A 14516-nucleotide genomic window follows, 5' to 3' on the forward strand; every position below is an offset into this window, starting at 1 on the left:
CTTCTGGAAAAGGGATTTCTAAATACACTGTACAAAAGCGTAGTTTTGTAAATTATCAATCGCCAACCATTGAGGCTATTCTGAGTTTAGTCTGGTGTTGGATAATCAGGTAAACTGCTATTGGCTGGCGCAGCATGTGAATAATTTAGTTCAATAAAACCATTGCTCCCATACCGTAACAGACTAGATCAGGAATCACTAAAATTCATTTGGATTATACTGAATTTTCACTTAAAGCACCAGCATGCGTTAATAATACCTCAAATGTGGTTTACTTATAGCTACCAGCCATTTGTGTTGGCAAAGCTATTGTTGACAGGGATCTGTGGGGTCATTTATACCCTGTTTCAACAAAAGGTTCCCTTCACCACAATTTGTATTAGTGTAAATTTCAGAAATATTTTGTGTATACACATGAATATAAACCACCTGTTCGTCAATACTTCCTTAGCAAGTTTTAGCAGCAATTTTTAGAATTGGCATGATGATTTACAAACTAGATTAAAGGTTATTTACGTAATATAAATCTTTCAATTTAAATTATAAGATCAGTTACACGCCAACAGGCATTGTATCTAATAATACATTTACTTATCAAATTAAGTAACTTAATGGTTTATGTACAATTTGAACTTATGTATTTTTGGTAACATCTGGTCAAGTAAATCATTGATACACTGCGACCTCTCTCGAATAGTTACATGGCTTGTAAGTATTCATTCGTGCTCGCAGACGATGTTTACAGTAACTCTTATAAATTATTATTTAATGTATGATTTCATTTCATAATAGAAATAATTTTCCCTGCCCGAAAGAGATTTAGAACATTAACTAAAGTTTTTCATCAAATACACCCAAGGTACAAACATGAATTAGTAAAAGGTTTTTTAGCTAGTTACAACAGCGCCATATAAAATGGTGAATACCCACAACCTTAGCTTTTTTCAGACTTATCCGCTGATAAGCCATTATCAAGCTGTTCAGGTGTTTTTTGCACAAAGAAAAAGCTGCTTTTTATCTTTATTTTCCATGATTTTGGTGAAAAACTGTTTATGCAAATAATTCTAACCTGTGGAAATTTTCAGGTATCGGTGCCTTGCCATTGACTAGAATATTTTGGCATTTGCCTAGAACCAGTGAGAAAATTTTTTTTGAAGACCAATGATAGTCATTTGGTTGTGTTTCATGTTAGGATGTGGGGCCACAATCCATATGGTATTCTTTGAAAAAATTCTTTTCATATTTGTTTCTTATTGAACCAACATAAAATAACTGAGAGGACACTTTTTTATAAGGTCACCAGCATAAGGCAACATTTCATATAAAAGCTCTAATTGACACCAACTGGTGTTCATATTCAAAGTTTAACTGACCCCATGGGTGGCTAATATGCTTGTATCTTAAATAGCCTTATTCTTTAGAATGATGCTTATTTGTCAGTACCTGCTTAGGTGGCAGTTCCTTGGGCCACAGTTTCCAGGTTGGGGAGCTCTTATCTGTCCCTTGCTGCATGCAGGTCTTATGTTGTGTGAATATCTTGCTATTACTGACAACCCCAATGTCATGATTTATCAGTCATGTCACTGTTAATGTATTTACATCGTCACTCTCCATATTTTAGAGCGACGATTATTTGCCAAAGAAAGAAGCTCTGCTTCACTAACAACACCTTGGACAACAGGAAGCGCTGCCAGCTTGCTCGGGTCGAGGGAATCTGGGTTGCATCTATCCCGAGAGGATTTATCAAAAACAAATCACGAGCGCTTTTAAAATCACTCCTTGTAGGTGAATACCGATGTTGGTCACGCAAGGATAGCTAGCTAGTCTCTTATTCAGGTCATCTAGCCCATAGTTATGCCCTGTGGGTTTTAGTAAAACCTCTCATATACTCACAGCCCACATTGGAGAAATTTACTACATTACTATAGAAAATAATTATTATTTGTGGTATTATTCATATCCTTAAAATTACAAGAGACCTTTTTCGTCTGTAGGCTCTTCCAGTATGGGTAGCAGTCGAATGTACTTCTTGTTACATTTTTATTTCTTGGCTTCACCTGGTATGCATACAACCATGTCATATTGATATACAAAAAACTAGGAAAGTGCTGTTACCTATGATGTGTATAGTAAGGTCATTCCAGCTCAATCAGCTAACCTAATATTATTTATTAAAATTGTTAATTTTATAAATACATTTTCATACAATATTTGCTTATGTAGTTATACATGTATATTGTTACGCAAAACAAAGGTGAATGGTATTAAAATGAATGGGCATGTGGTTAAGCAATTTCTGCACATTTGGCAAAAAGGTTGCAACTCCAAGACTGTCCTCATCTCACATGACAACCTTGACTGAATGACTGTTACATTTAGTGCTTTGCCAGGAAAGCCCTGCTTCAATGCATCAATAGAGTGGTAAAATACTTCAAGTGCATAATGTAATGTTTGCCGCTGTTCGAACAGCATTTTAAACATCACAAACTAGTAAAGTTATTTGTTAAAAAGCTGTTATTTTCTCCAAGGTTTAGAGCCGGCTCGCTTGCCTTTTCTTTTCTGTTTTGCCTTTTTCTTTTCTGCTCCTTTTGCACGTTTTATCGCTCGCTTGTTCATCCAGACAGGAAAACTCCCGCTGTCTGTTCGTGAACCCACTCCCATCGGCAGCTCTTCTTGCTCTAAAACAAAGTAGTCAGATGTAGGTTGCCAGATGTAATATAATTAAACAAATAGCGGTATTGCATGACTAATGCTTACGGTCACACAGGGTCGAATCACAGTGTTGCAATAGGAAATGGCAAGCTTTTAAGTATTTTTAATATCCGGTATCCTACCAAAATTTAATGTTTACTGTTTTACATTAATAACAATATCTCATCAGGCTCAATAAGTAGAAACTGGGAAGCTGTGTTGATTTACTGATCCTGCACAAACCATGTTATCAAAATTGGAATGCGCTACCCTTCTGTCATAAATTGGAGTGATGCAGTTATCCCTTGTGTCTCTCTGGGTCAAGCAAGCACACGTCGAAAAGGATTGCTGGTTGGTCAACTATGAGTGATGACAGGCTTACACACAGAAGACTATGTCATAATGAACATGAAACAACAACTCTATTCAAAATATGGGTCAAATAGAACAAGCTATCTGAAATAAAAAACAAATAGCAACAGAAATTATATGTAAACCTTAAATATAACAACATTGTTCAATGACATTAATAACAAAGAGGTATAACAATCAGGTAATTCTTTTATAATTAAAATGCATTTTATGGTAATTTTAGCATGAATTTGGTAAATACATCTGCCATTCGTTGTGAGATACCAGTTAAAAAATTATCGAACAACTAATCAATGTGGCATGAATGAAAAGTCTTAAATATGACAAAGTTCAATTATATTGCTAACTTGTGCTATTTTTAAATAAACAAATGGTGGGAGAGAGAGCCTAGTCGAATGCTTCAAACTCTTCTGGATTATATACCTACATATACTATGCTTGTACATTCAACGATCTGTTTATATTTTTTTAACTGAAAGCAGCAATTTAAAATGCTACCTCCAAATCGACAGGCAATACATATGTAAGCAGTATAAAGAGAGAATCAAACTCACCCAAAAATATCAAAGTGTAAGATTACAACTTATCCAAAATTGCTAAGTTATCTCAACCTCGGGAGTTAGTATTTGCTTGATTGATATATTGGTACGGCTGTTTCCATTTTGATGGCCTTGAACAAGATCAAGTAAAGCCATTTCACCTCCATAAGACGATAAGGCTAATCACTTATGCACAAACCTATGCCTCGCATCATAGATTATGGTTGACCACCTGTTGTTTGGCTATGTATTATTACATGCAACGTTATACGCTGCTGTACATTTTTTAACTTACAATGGATTATTTGAATTATTACCTGTACATAATAGCAATATACAAAATATTGTTATTAGATTTTCAAGCAGCTATTTCCAAACCGACAGGCTTTGTTAATAACCAAACCTGATGTGAACTTATTCCTTCTGAAGTTTGTTAATAACCAAACCTCATGGCAACATAGTTCTTCCGAGGTTTGTCAATAACCAAACCTGATGTCAACTTATTCCTTCTGAGAAATAAGTTCACATCAGGTTTGGTTATTAACAAGCCATATTTTAATAAGATTAGCGAACTCATGTGACTGGTGGTAAAAATCATTGCAATGTAAGCATTTAAAATAGCATTCAAATATAGTTGCCTTTGCTTTCACTCAAGTGCCTAAACATTTGTTTAAAAAACCACTGATATTTACCTTCATCTGCATCAGCCGCCTTCAAAGTAGGCTGTTCTCCATCAACTATCATTTCCTCAACTTGAACCGTAGAAGAATCGGTAGTCGGTGCACCAAGCACTGTGTATACTTTCTCAGGTTTTGGTGCTATACCTTCTTTCACTTGCTGTACCATCTTCTCCAATTTGGCTAATTCTTTCTTCGAATTCTTCTCCCGTTTTAACGCACGGTTGGCTCTTTTAATTTTACTTCGTCCACTTTTGGCCATTATAAATTTATTAGGAACCTATAACGCAATAAGTACATATTTTCTGTAATGACACTGCACATTTCTATTAATAATCTGCAAGGACAGACAATTTTCAAGAACTGACGATCATGAAAGTAATGCTAAATGCTACAGCTGTAGTTTATAATAAGCTTGCAGCTTTTGTTTTAGCCTTGGCCAATCAACACGCCTCATCATTATCTAGATGGCCAATCAACACGCCTCATCATTATCTAGATGATTAAAATGTTCAGAAAGACCTAAATTCACCGCTTGTATTAAAGTTCAATGCAATTACAACCGGATTCAAATTTGTGAAAAACATCAACTTCCTAGTTTCGAAATTCTCTCAACTTAATTTTAGAATTTGTATAATGATGCCATCCATAAGTTATCTAGTTCTATGGTAGCTGAACTGAAGGGGACTAAGATGATTTTGATTTTTACAGAGAGCAAGCATTTGTTGAGCAATAAGTCACAACAACGGATAAATTCTGAGCTTGTAACCTGTGTAAAAAAGTCCTGTACCAGAAATCGTCAACAAAAAAGTCCTGCGACAGAATGTGGGCTCCAAAAAGTCCCATTCCGTATAAAACAGTACAGGCTATTTATTAGATACACAATGTAAAGCTCATTTAATACTTCTCCCTTTTCGATCACACACAAATGGAATCTTTCATAAAGATTATAGAGTTATAAGATCTTGTTACAGTGGTCTGTGGAGATAACAAAAACATAATTCGATCCATAATTGCTTTTATATTACAGCATTAGTTAGCAAAATAGGAGTGCAAGTCTGGACATAGAGCTGAGGCCTGAGAAAGGCAGTAGCCAGCTTTCATATCAAAATGGTTTAAAACATTCTTGTAACAGTTAAAACCTTTAGGCTTTTTTATAAGTGGATTCTTCGATTATAACCTAACATTCAGTCATTCTGAATCAAAACACAATCCATTAAAGTATTTCCATGTTTGTTCTGTGCATTTACTTTATATATGGCACTAATTACATTTGTAAGTTTAGACTTTTTTTAAAGTCTCCAAGTTCTCATGTTTTATACTCATCTGATTAAACTGGCTGCCACATCTAGCAAACCCAAAAATTAATTAAAATTAAACTCAATTGAAAGCTGATGATGTAGTACTCAGTAAATTTATATGTAAGACTATCATGCTCATGGATCCTGCATGCACCAATCCAAATTAAGAAGCATAATTTCCTAATTATTTGTCGATGGCATAAGGGTTCCAGCTAACAACATTATATACACATTTTATTCGAGTACAAAAGTTTTAACAATTTGTAGATTGCAAAAATAATGTGTATTTAAAAGTTTTATAGTTATATTGCCTTACATGAAACAATTTGATACGTTATGCGATATACAGTTTGACCATTCGTGTAAGAGCTCCTATGAAGCATAAAGGTCCGGCCACACGTAACGAATTATTCGTTCAATCTGACCGAATCCACGAATTTCACAGAATTCACAGATTTATTCTACCGAATATCATAGATTCGTCTGAGCTGTGCATGCACACCGAATTCGTTACCGAAACGCGTTTAATTGGCTAACCAATTTTTTTAGCGAGCACGATTATAGTAGCTTTGACAAGTGCTATAGTCCAAGACACGTACGACAACACACAATAAAAGTATCACCGCGATATGACTTGATACATACGATGCAACTGCCTATATGCGCTAGAGATAGCGACTGTTTTTGCGACGGAGCTTTTGCTGCATAAAAACAAATTATTATTATTGAAAAAGAAATAATTCATAGCTTCTAAAACATCTAAAAGAAAATTCTGGATACACGATGAGAAGTTCCTGTCATGGTGAACCAACGAGAGAGAACCAACAATAGCGCATATAGCCCGTTGCATCGTATGTATCAAGTCATATCGCGGTGATACTTTTATTGTGGGTCATCGTACGTGTTTTGGACTATACCACTTGTCAAAGCTACTAGAACCGTGCTCGCTAAAAAAAATTGGTTAGCCCATTAAAAACGTTTCGTTAACGAATTCGGTGTGCATGCACAGCTCAGACGAATCTATGATATTCGGCAGAATAAATCTGTGAATTCTGTGAAATTCGTGGATTCGGTCAGATTGAACGAATAATTCGTTACGTGTGGCCAGACCTTTAGATTGATTATGACTAAATGCACTTCTTATCGTCACCCTAACCATAGTTCTAGAGACTTGTACATACAACACTAGCGCTTCAACAACACATCCTAGATTTTCTACTTGAACAATTAAAAAAAGTTAGTCGCATAGTTACAATATCATTTTAATGTATTATTTATGATCCACCATTTATTCATTATCACTATATATTTAATATATAGGTAGAATACAATAGTGCTGATGTATAATATAACATTTTATTAACTCAAACATATACATCTTGAAGCCCGTTCTATGTCAGACTAAAGTCACGAGCCTGCATCGGTGCAACATCCTAGATAAACTAGTTCAAGCAGATAAAAATGTACAGCATTGTGCTTCAATGACCAGAAAAAAACAAGATGAAACTTCATCAACTGAACAAACAATACCAGTTAGCTGGGTTAAATTTTAGGTGGTTACATTTTCAGATTCATCAAAAAGAACACACTCCTACTTTATGCCTATTATAAGCACATATTATATTTCCAGAACTAGCAACAACAAAAAATGGAGCTAGCACTAAAAGTAGGGGTTCCTACAATGTAAATAATTCATTCCACGAACGTTTACATTAGGGGGATTTTACGTTATAAAAACAGTAAAATACATGTAAAATGTCTAATCCGTTCTAAGATCTTTCCAAACTCACCCCTTTGGCCATACAAAGGGGTGAGTTTAGTGAAAAAAAACTTCACATAACTTTTTAATTTGTAGACTCTCCTGTAACTGCAGTTTTATTAGTTTGCATAAGCAACTTTTCTCCTTCTTCTGATCAATCTCACTGGTTTTGTAGACCATGATTGCGGTAATTTTGCAAAAAGTTGATGAGCGGACATCTTTGACATTTATTTATGATTTGCTTATTTTTCTAAACAGCCAAGTTTATTCTGCAAAGTAAAGCTAATAACAAATATTTTATGTCCACAATAAACCAAAACAACAAAATATTTTTACTATAAAAAGCAGTACTAATGGTTCATCATCTATCTGTATTCAGGGGTCAAGGTTAGGATAAAAGAGAACTTTTGGCGACACTCCAACTTCCAAGATTGGTGGACCGACCACCGTAACACCTGCACCAATCGATCGCCATTAAGTATTTATGAACAATTGCGCAGCTACCTGTCTTGTTTTGTCAACACACCCGACGAACTATCACGACGAACTAGAATGTCAAGGAAGTTGTATATATAATAGATATAACGCTATACGCACACAGTATTTTCTTTCGCAAGTGCGTCGAGATAGATTACAATTCAAATAGAATTTGAAAACTCACCTGACTTGACAATTTTAAGTTATAGAGAATGTTTTACGTAGTACGAAGCAGAAACTTCACATAAATTATTTACGTTTTTTGGAATTTACAATATAGGAGGTATACATTATAGAAGCGTCTACTGTATTCATATTAATTTATTAGGATCCAGCTCTACTGATCATTAATATCATTATAATTGCAGTAACAATTTGTTTGTTTAACAGCCAGCAAAATCGTTTCTTTGTGGGTTTAAGCAGTGGCTATAAAATCGCTGCCTTTTGAAAATTGCTGATAAGCAACAGCTATTTTCAAGTCCTCTTTCTAAATCTTATTGCATTCTCTACTTTCCTGAATAAAAATTGTGATCAATGTTTGAAATATTCTAGCTGAAACATTGAACAAATTTAATATACATATTAGCAACTAACAACATTAACAACTATATTAAATGACAGTTACTTCTGGTTAATATTTTAACAATGTGATTTTTTTGTTGTAAATGTAAAAATGGATAGAACACTATTTAGTTAAAATTAAACAAAAATATTATTAGAACTCCAACTTGTAATGTTATCTACTGTCATTATTCATTAAATTCGTTCAGTTTCAGTTAATCTGTAAATTACAGTAGCGCCTGTAAACATAGAAAAAGTGAGGCTATGACATTCATTGTCTATGGGTTATGGCAAAATATGTGCTATGGCAATGGGATTTTTTAAAACAATGTTACTTTCGCTTTCGAAGAGTCACAATATAATAGACAGAATCTTGTGTTTACTTTACATTAAGGAAAGTAGTGAATGAAATACGAAGAGATGGTCTTAAAGAGATGAAATCTTTGTCCAGAATCTTGTGTCCATTTTACGTTGAAGCACATAAATAATAAATTACATAATTTTTTTATCATATATTTCAATACATCAGAGTCTTGGCTTTTGAATGAGCCATTGTTTGATATGGTGAGACAGACATTGGTTGGTGTTTATAGGATTTTCCCAAAGTTCTACCACAGAAATGTTCAATGGTATAGGCTCGAAAATTGTAATGTCACAATTTTCATATTCGGTGTTGTGTGCTCTTACCGCTTATTTTATTACTTACCGCTTATATTTATCAACTACGATAATGACGCTAGTGGCAAGCGAAGGTAGGACAACTCCAGAGAACCAATGAAGATGACAAAGGAATCAGTGTCATTAGCTCTCCATGTACAGATTATTTCTATGATAAATAACTCAGATTCCAAGCATCATATTATGTTTTCCCGATGATACTATGCACTAGCCCTCTTTTTTTATTGTGATGTTGAGGAGCACGACTGAGACTAATTAATTTCAAGCATTGCATGATCTCACGAAACTGCGATTGACATATAATCCTAGGGCCACGCAACTTCAGGTCACAATTTATTCGATGTGATTTCATTACCTTTAACAACGACAGTATATTTATTGAAGCATAATTAATTAACCCAGAACATGCGTTTGTATTGGTAGGGCATTAGCACGATCCCTGGGCATTGTTGATTATCTAGAATCCTAGTTTATTATTAGCGCTCTCTGGGTTTAACAGCACTGATTGTCAAAGAAAAGCACAGCCTCAATGGCAGCAAAAGGGATCGACTACCTAAGGCTAAATAATAATTATGACATCACATTGTGGGAACCGCAACCAAGTGTTTTTTTATTGCAGGACATACTTTTGACACACTGTTTTTCATAGTTCTATTATTCTTTGTGTATTGAATATAGGCTCATTCGAAAGCCAAGACTCTGATGTATTGAACTATATAATAAAAAATTATATAATTTATGTGCTTTAAGGAAAGTAGTGAATGAAATACAAAGAGATGGTCTTAAAGAGATGAAATATATGCGACCTTATGCCTTGATATAGACCAAAGCTTGGAGCAAAATATATGCTTCGCTGGTTCATAGCAGTCAAATGTAATGCAGTTTTTATACAACATAAACATCTGACTTGACTACTAGTTATTTTGTAATCTGCTCATACACTGGCCTTAGTTAACAACTCCCGGAGGAAGTTTGTGTATTGGTTTATACGATTGGACACTATAACAACATTTGTTAATGGTATGTTCATGAGCTCCACATATGAACACCTTAACACTTCATGGTTATTTTCATTTGACACAAAGGAAAATTTTATTTGGTTTATTATAATTGTCTGCAGCTATGATGAAATTGGTATTATATTACATATGAAGCAAACTGCATTATAGTGAACCATTCTTATGTCTCCGCTTTTATAATTAAGTGGCATGTCTTGTACAGATGAGTTCTATTCAATAGGTAAACAAGGCAGGACTGTTTTTAATGACTAAAAAGTTACACGAGACTTTATTTTGCAATAATCATTAAACAGAAGAACAGCTATATACAATTATCATTTTCAGTTTGGGATACAACAGAGCTTAGGCAAAGAACTTCATGTTTGGCACTGCCAACAGCAATGAATCGTTGTTGTGAATCGGTTAAATGACATAAGACAGACCATTATAGTATCCCACTTAGTTACATATAACGAACCTCTAAATGAGCGCAGTTTTACAGCGTGATGAACGACTATCAATTCATGTATTAGATTCGAACAAATTACTGTACCAAATCAATAGATTTTCACTGTACTAAGTCTGACAATTACACAGCTTGTTCTCAGAATTTAATAAAACATTTTGACAGCAGATTTTTTTACGCTTATAAGGCACTTTAGCTTTTTACAACAATGAGATATGTCATATCGTAGTCCCCTAGTAATTATGTTGTGTCTAAATCATTTGATAAAAGTTTTGGCTTGGCATGCAATAGGATTTGAAGTATAAGTTGAGTTCTTTCTCAATCAGTACACCAAATATCAACTGAATGTTTGCGCGCACAAGAAAGTCCCAGTTGTAGACGCCACATTAAATCTCACTTGGCTGCGATCATTCGCTGTTTGTTTGAGTCACGATCCAAAACAATTTACTTTCAGACTCTAGTTTTGTTAAAGCTGTTGTATAGAAAAAGCAGATAGAATAATGGAGAAACCTCTAAACACCGGAGACATACACAATATTACAACGAACATAACATCTAATACATTAGAGAACCAGCAATAAAGACAGTCATCATATACTCATGCACAAGCAGCTTAGAAATCGCATTCGGAAGAAATCCATAAGGAAAGAGTCATCAATCGACATAGCAGAAAAGTATTAAAAGATATCAGTCCTGTACTAGACACGACCAAGACAATTGGAGTTGGTCATCATTTCCAATCATTATACTCTCATGACGTACTTAAAGGTTGACTTGCAACAAAATTCACATTACAGTTATTTGGTATCAAAAGATTCACCATGTCTTACTCTGTTGTGTTGTAGGTGCCAAATATGTGGGAATGTGAATACAAGCTCTTAAAAGCTAAAAACCGAACAGTAAATCGCAGCCACACGAGACCGCCGCAGTTTGGATTCTCTTTCCAAAACGGCTCAAATGTGACGTAGCTGTGGTAGATGGTTTCTGTTTACACTTTCATGCAATCTCATTCGTCGAAATATTTTCAAATATACTTAACGCATTCAATAAAACCATGTCTATTGTTCTTACGCGTCTATTCTATTTTGTCTTCATTGTAATGCTGTTACTTTTAGCAGTGATATCTTATAACTTACTGTAAAAATTCATTTAATTTTTTAACCTTACCTCGAAGGAGTACATATCATTGTCTGATAATTATGACGAGCTTGTTGGTCACCTGTGATAATCGAAAAGTGCTGCAGAAATTATTTGCGAAGTATTGGGTCACATGATCAGATTACGACTTGCCGATTAGACCAGGCCGAAACAAAACTGTTAAGTAGCGAGCATCTATATTTGATACGGGGTCTTCGGTAAAACCCGAAGTGTTTGTCATAAACTAGTGCTACGATAAGTTTATATTGAGCGTTTTATTGGCCTTTCAATTCACGTAAGAACATCACGTGACAAGACAATACCAAACAATCATGACTACGTCAGAAAAATAAAGAGATTCCAATCTACGGCGGCTTTTCGTTTTTGAGATTTTAAGAGCTTGTAATCACTTTTCCACACATTTGGCACCTACAACACAACAGAGTAAGACATGGTGAATCTTTTGATACCAAATAACTGCAATGTGAATTTTGTTGCAAGTCAACCTTTAAGACAACTTCACTCAATTGCTAACCCTCTTCAACATAAAGAACAGAACCTGAGCGTCTAAACACCTTCTCACAGGCTAGCAGAGACATCTATAAAAGAGAACAGCTCTAACGACTTAGCTGATCGATCTATCTCTTTCTCGAGTCTCCCTCTGCCTGCTGAGGCGCGTTCTTCAGCCTCTGGAGCCTCTCTCTCACCCCTCTGCCTCTGGAGCCTCTATCCTTTCTCTACCTATGGAGCCTACTTCTCCATCAGCTGATCCTCTTCTACTTTCTTATCTCAACTATCAAGCTTCTATATATAATGACTGCCATGACTTTCGTTTGACTGTTGAAACTCGCAGCCGTAGAACCGAGCAAGCAAACATGGACGACCATTCGAGTAAGGGTGTAGCTTTTATTAGCTATTTTAACCTTTTGTCATTAGTATTATTGTTTAGAATTTTGTTAGTTGTGTATTTTAATTGTTTAACTTATAGAATAAAAAAGTACCTTCAACTGATAAATATCAGTATTGCTTACAATAGTGTAATCCCTTCACTTGTACCTGAACTAGTAATAATCAAGTTAGTTCCCACATGATAAAGCAAAAGTGCACAAACTGAACATAGTCCGAATAGAATGAAATGACAAAGCAAATTCAACACTGATATTGTGTGTGGATTCGGGTAGTTATGCATAACATAATTTCTCCATTTTCACCCATAACAAAGCCGTTGACGATGAGCATTTTTGGTTTAAAAACAGTGTAGTTTCCCAACATTAAAAATGTACCATAAGTGTCTGCTGTTGTATGGAGATACTGCGAAAACAAGATATCAACAGGGAATGTAGCCAAACCACAGGATAAGCATATAATACCTACAAACAGCAAGACGTCTAAAAGAAATCAAATAATTCGCTAATTGGAAACGTCAAAAGCAAATTATGAACGTCAGAATTGGAAGAATCAATCATAGAAACTGCATCAACACCAGATGGAGAACATGCCAAAGGGAAGTCGAAGCAATTAAACTTACCAACCACCATCATCAAAAAGCCACCAAAGAAACATTACAGACGAGTCAAATGAGTCACATACAGATCTGCCATTCCTGTCAAACATGACCTAGATACCAGGAGTAAGTCACGAGCTCCACCCTACACGCCGACATCACGTGCACCAGCTGAAGACTTACGCAAACAAGATATCTTCACACGCCTGATAAAAAGCATTGAACCTTAACACTCAACCTACACCCACAGGCTAACCGTCCCACATGCCAGACATCTATAAAAGAGAACAGCTCCAATGACTCAGCATCTCTATCCCCATCTCTATCTCCGGCTCCAGCTTGAGGTCTGGCTCTCTCTTCCCGAGGGCCTCCTTGGACACTTTCCCATCTGCCTGCTGAGGAGCCTCTCTCTCGCTTCTCTACCGATGGAGCCTCCGTCTCTTTCATCAGCTGAGCCTCTTCTACACCACTATCTCAACTGCTGACACTCTACATATGGCCTCTCACGACTCTCGTTAGACTGTCGAAACTCACAGGTATACAGGACTGATCAACAAGCATAGACGACGGTTCGAGTAAGGATGTAATTTTTATTAACTCTTCTAATTGTTTGTCATTAATATTATTGTTTAGAATTTTGTTAGTTGTGCATTTCATTGTTTGATTTATCGAATAAAAAAGTAAGTTTGACTGGTAGATACTAGCATTGCTTACAACAGCTTAACACCTTCACGTGTACCTGAACCAGTAACCTGTACCTGAACCAGTTCCCACAAGCTAAGCAAAAGTGCACAAACTAAACATAGTCAAAATAGAATAATATGACAAAGCAAATTCAACACCGATGTTGTGTGTGAACTCGGATTAGTTATGCATAACATAATTTCTCCAAAACCACACATAACAATGCTCAATAATTCGAACATATGCCATATGGTGCAATTCAGATAGGTTATACCGATGTATTAACTGTCTAGTATATAAATTGTTATATGTAAAAATGCTTGTCTTATATTTGATACCTATTCGTAAGCCTAGGCTACATTTTACACGAGAGCAAAGTAGATAAGTTCTAGAGCAATTATTAGCGGTGTTTATGTATAATTTTGGCTACTAGTAAATATTCATCGGTACAACAACGCAACATTTGACGATCTTTCGAAGCTTACAATATTTTTTATGCTAGATATATATACCACGTGCTACCAACATAAGTAAAGCGACAAAAACCCGTGAATGTATAAATCGGCTCGCTTAGAAAGATTTTCGCCGACAAATGGTCAAAGAACTTATGATTAACTAGATGACTAACCAAAAGCTAAAATATTGCTACATGGGTGTTGACAAGTTCCGTTA

The 14516-nt window shown here is 35.3% G+C and overlaps 2 protein-coding genes across 5 annotated transcripts in view; one reads left to right on the top strand and one right to left on the bottom strand.

Moving 5' to 3' along the window:
• LOC137392726 (transmembrane channel-like protein 7) overlaps positions 1 to 2082 on the top strand; it is a 34171-nt gene extending 32089 nt beyond the window's left edge. For 2 of the 3 annotated variants that reach the window (XM_068079042.1, XM_068079041.1), the window contains exon 21: positions 1622 to 2082. In XM_068079042.1, the coding sequence (XP_067935143.1) occupies positions 1622 to 1770 (149 nt within the window). In that variant the 3' untranslated portion in view covers positions 1771 to 2082. The remainder of the gene's footprint in view (positions 1 to 1621) is intronic. The other variant, XM_068079043.1, reaches the window with a different exon arrangement.
• A 128-nt stretch (positions 2083 to 2210) lies between these two features.
• Positions 2211 to 14315, bottom strand: LOC137392727 (protein LLP homolog). Of its 2 annotated transcripts, none has more exons than XM_068079046.1 (3): positions 14295 to 14315; positions 4295 to 4559; positions 2211 to 2678 (listed from the first exon to the last, which is right to left on the bottom strand). In XM_068079046.1, the coding sequence occupies exons 2-3, from the start codon at positions 4539 to 4541 to the stop codon at positions 2515 to 2517; spliced, it is 411 nt and encodes a 136-aa protein (XP_067935147.1). In that variant the 5' UTR covers positions 4542 to 4559; positions 14295 to 14315; the 3' UTR covers positions 2211 to 2514. The 2 variants fall into 2 exon arrangements, with proteins under 2 accessions (XP_067935147.1, XP_067935145.1); XM_068079044.1 differs by lacking the exon at positions 14295 to 14315 and adding an exon at positions 12940 to 12960.
• Positions 14316 to 14516: the final 201 nt, after the last annotated feature.

Source organism: Watersipora subatra, chromosome 4 (assembly GCF_963576615.1).
Source record: "Watersipora subatra chromosome 4, tzWatSuba1.1, whole genome shotgun sequence".
NCBI lineage: Eukaryota > Metazoa > Bryozoa > Gymnolaemata > Cheilostomatida > Watersiporidae > Watersipora > Watersipora subatra.

Bases quoted from the DNA above. Each gene is read 5' to 3' on its own strand.
- LOC137392727 (XM_068079044.1), bottom strand. The intron at 2,679-4,294 runs GTAAATATCAGT...ACTTTGTTTTAG, and splicing joins GGCGGCTGATGCAGATGAAG to AGCAAGAAGAGCTGCCGATG.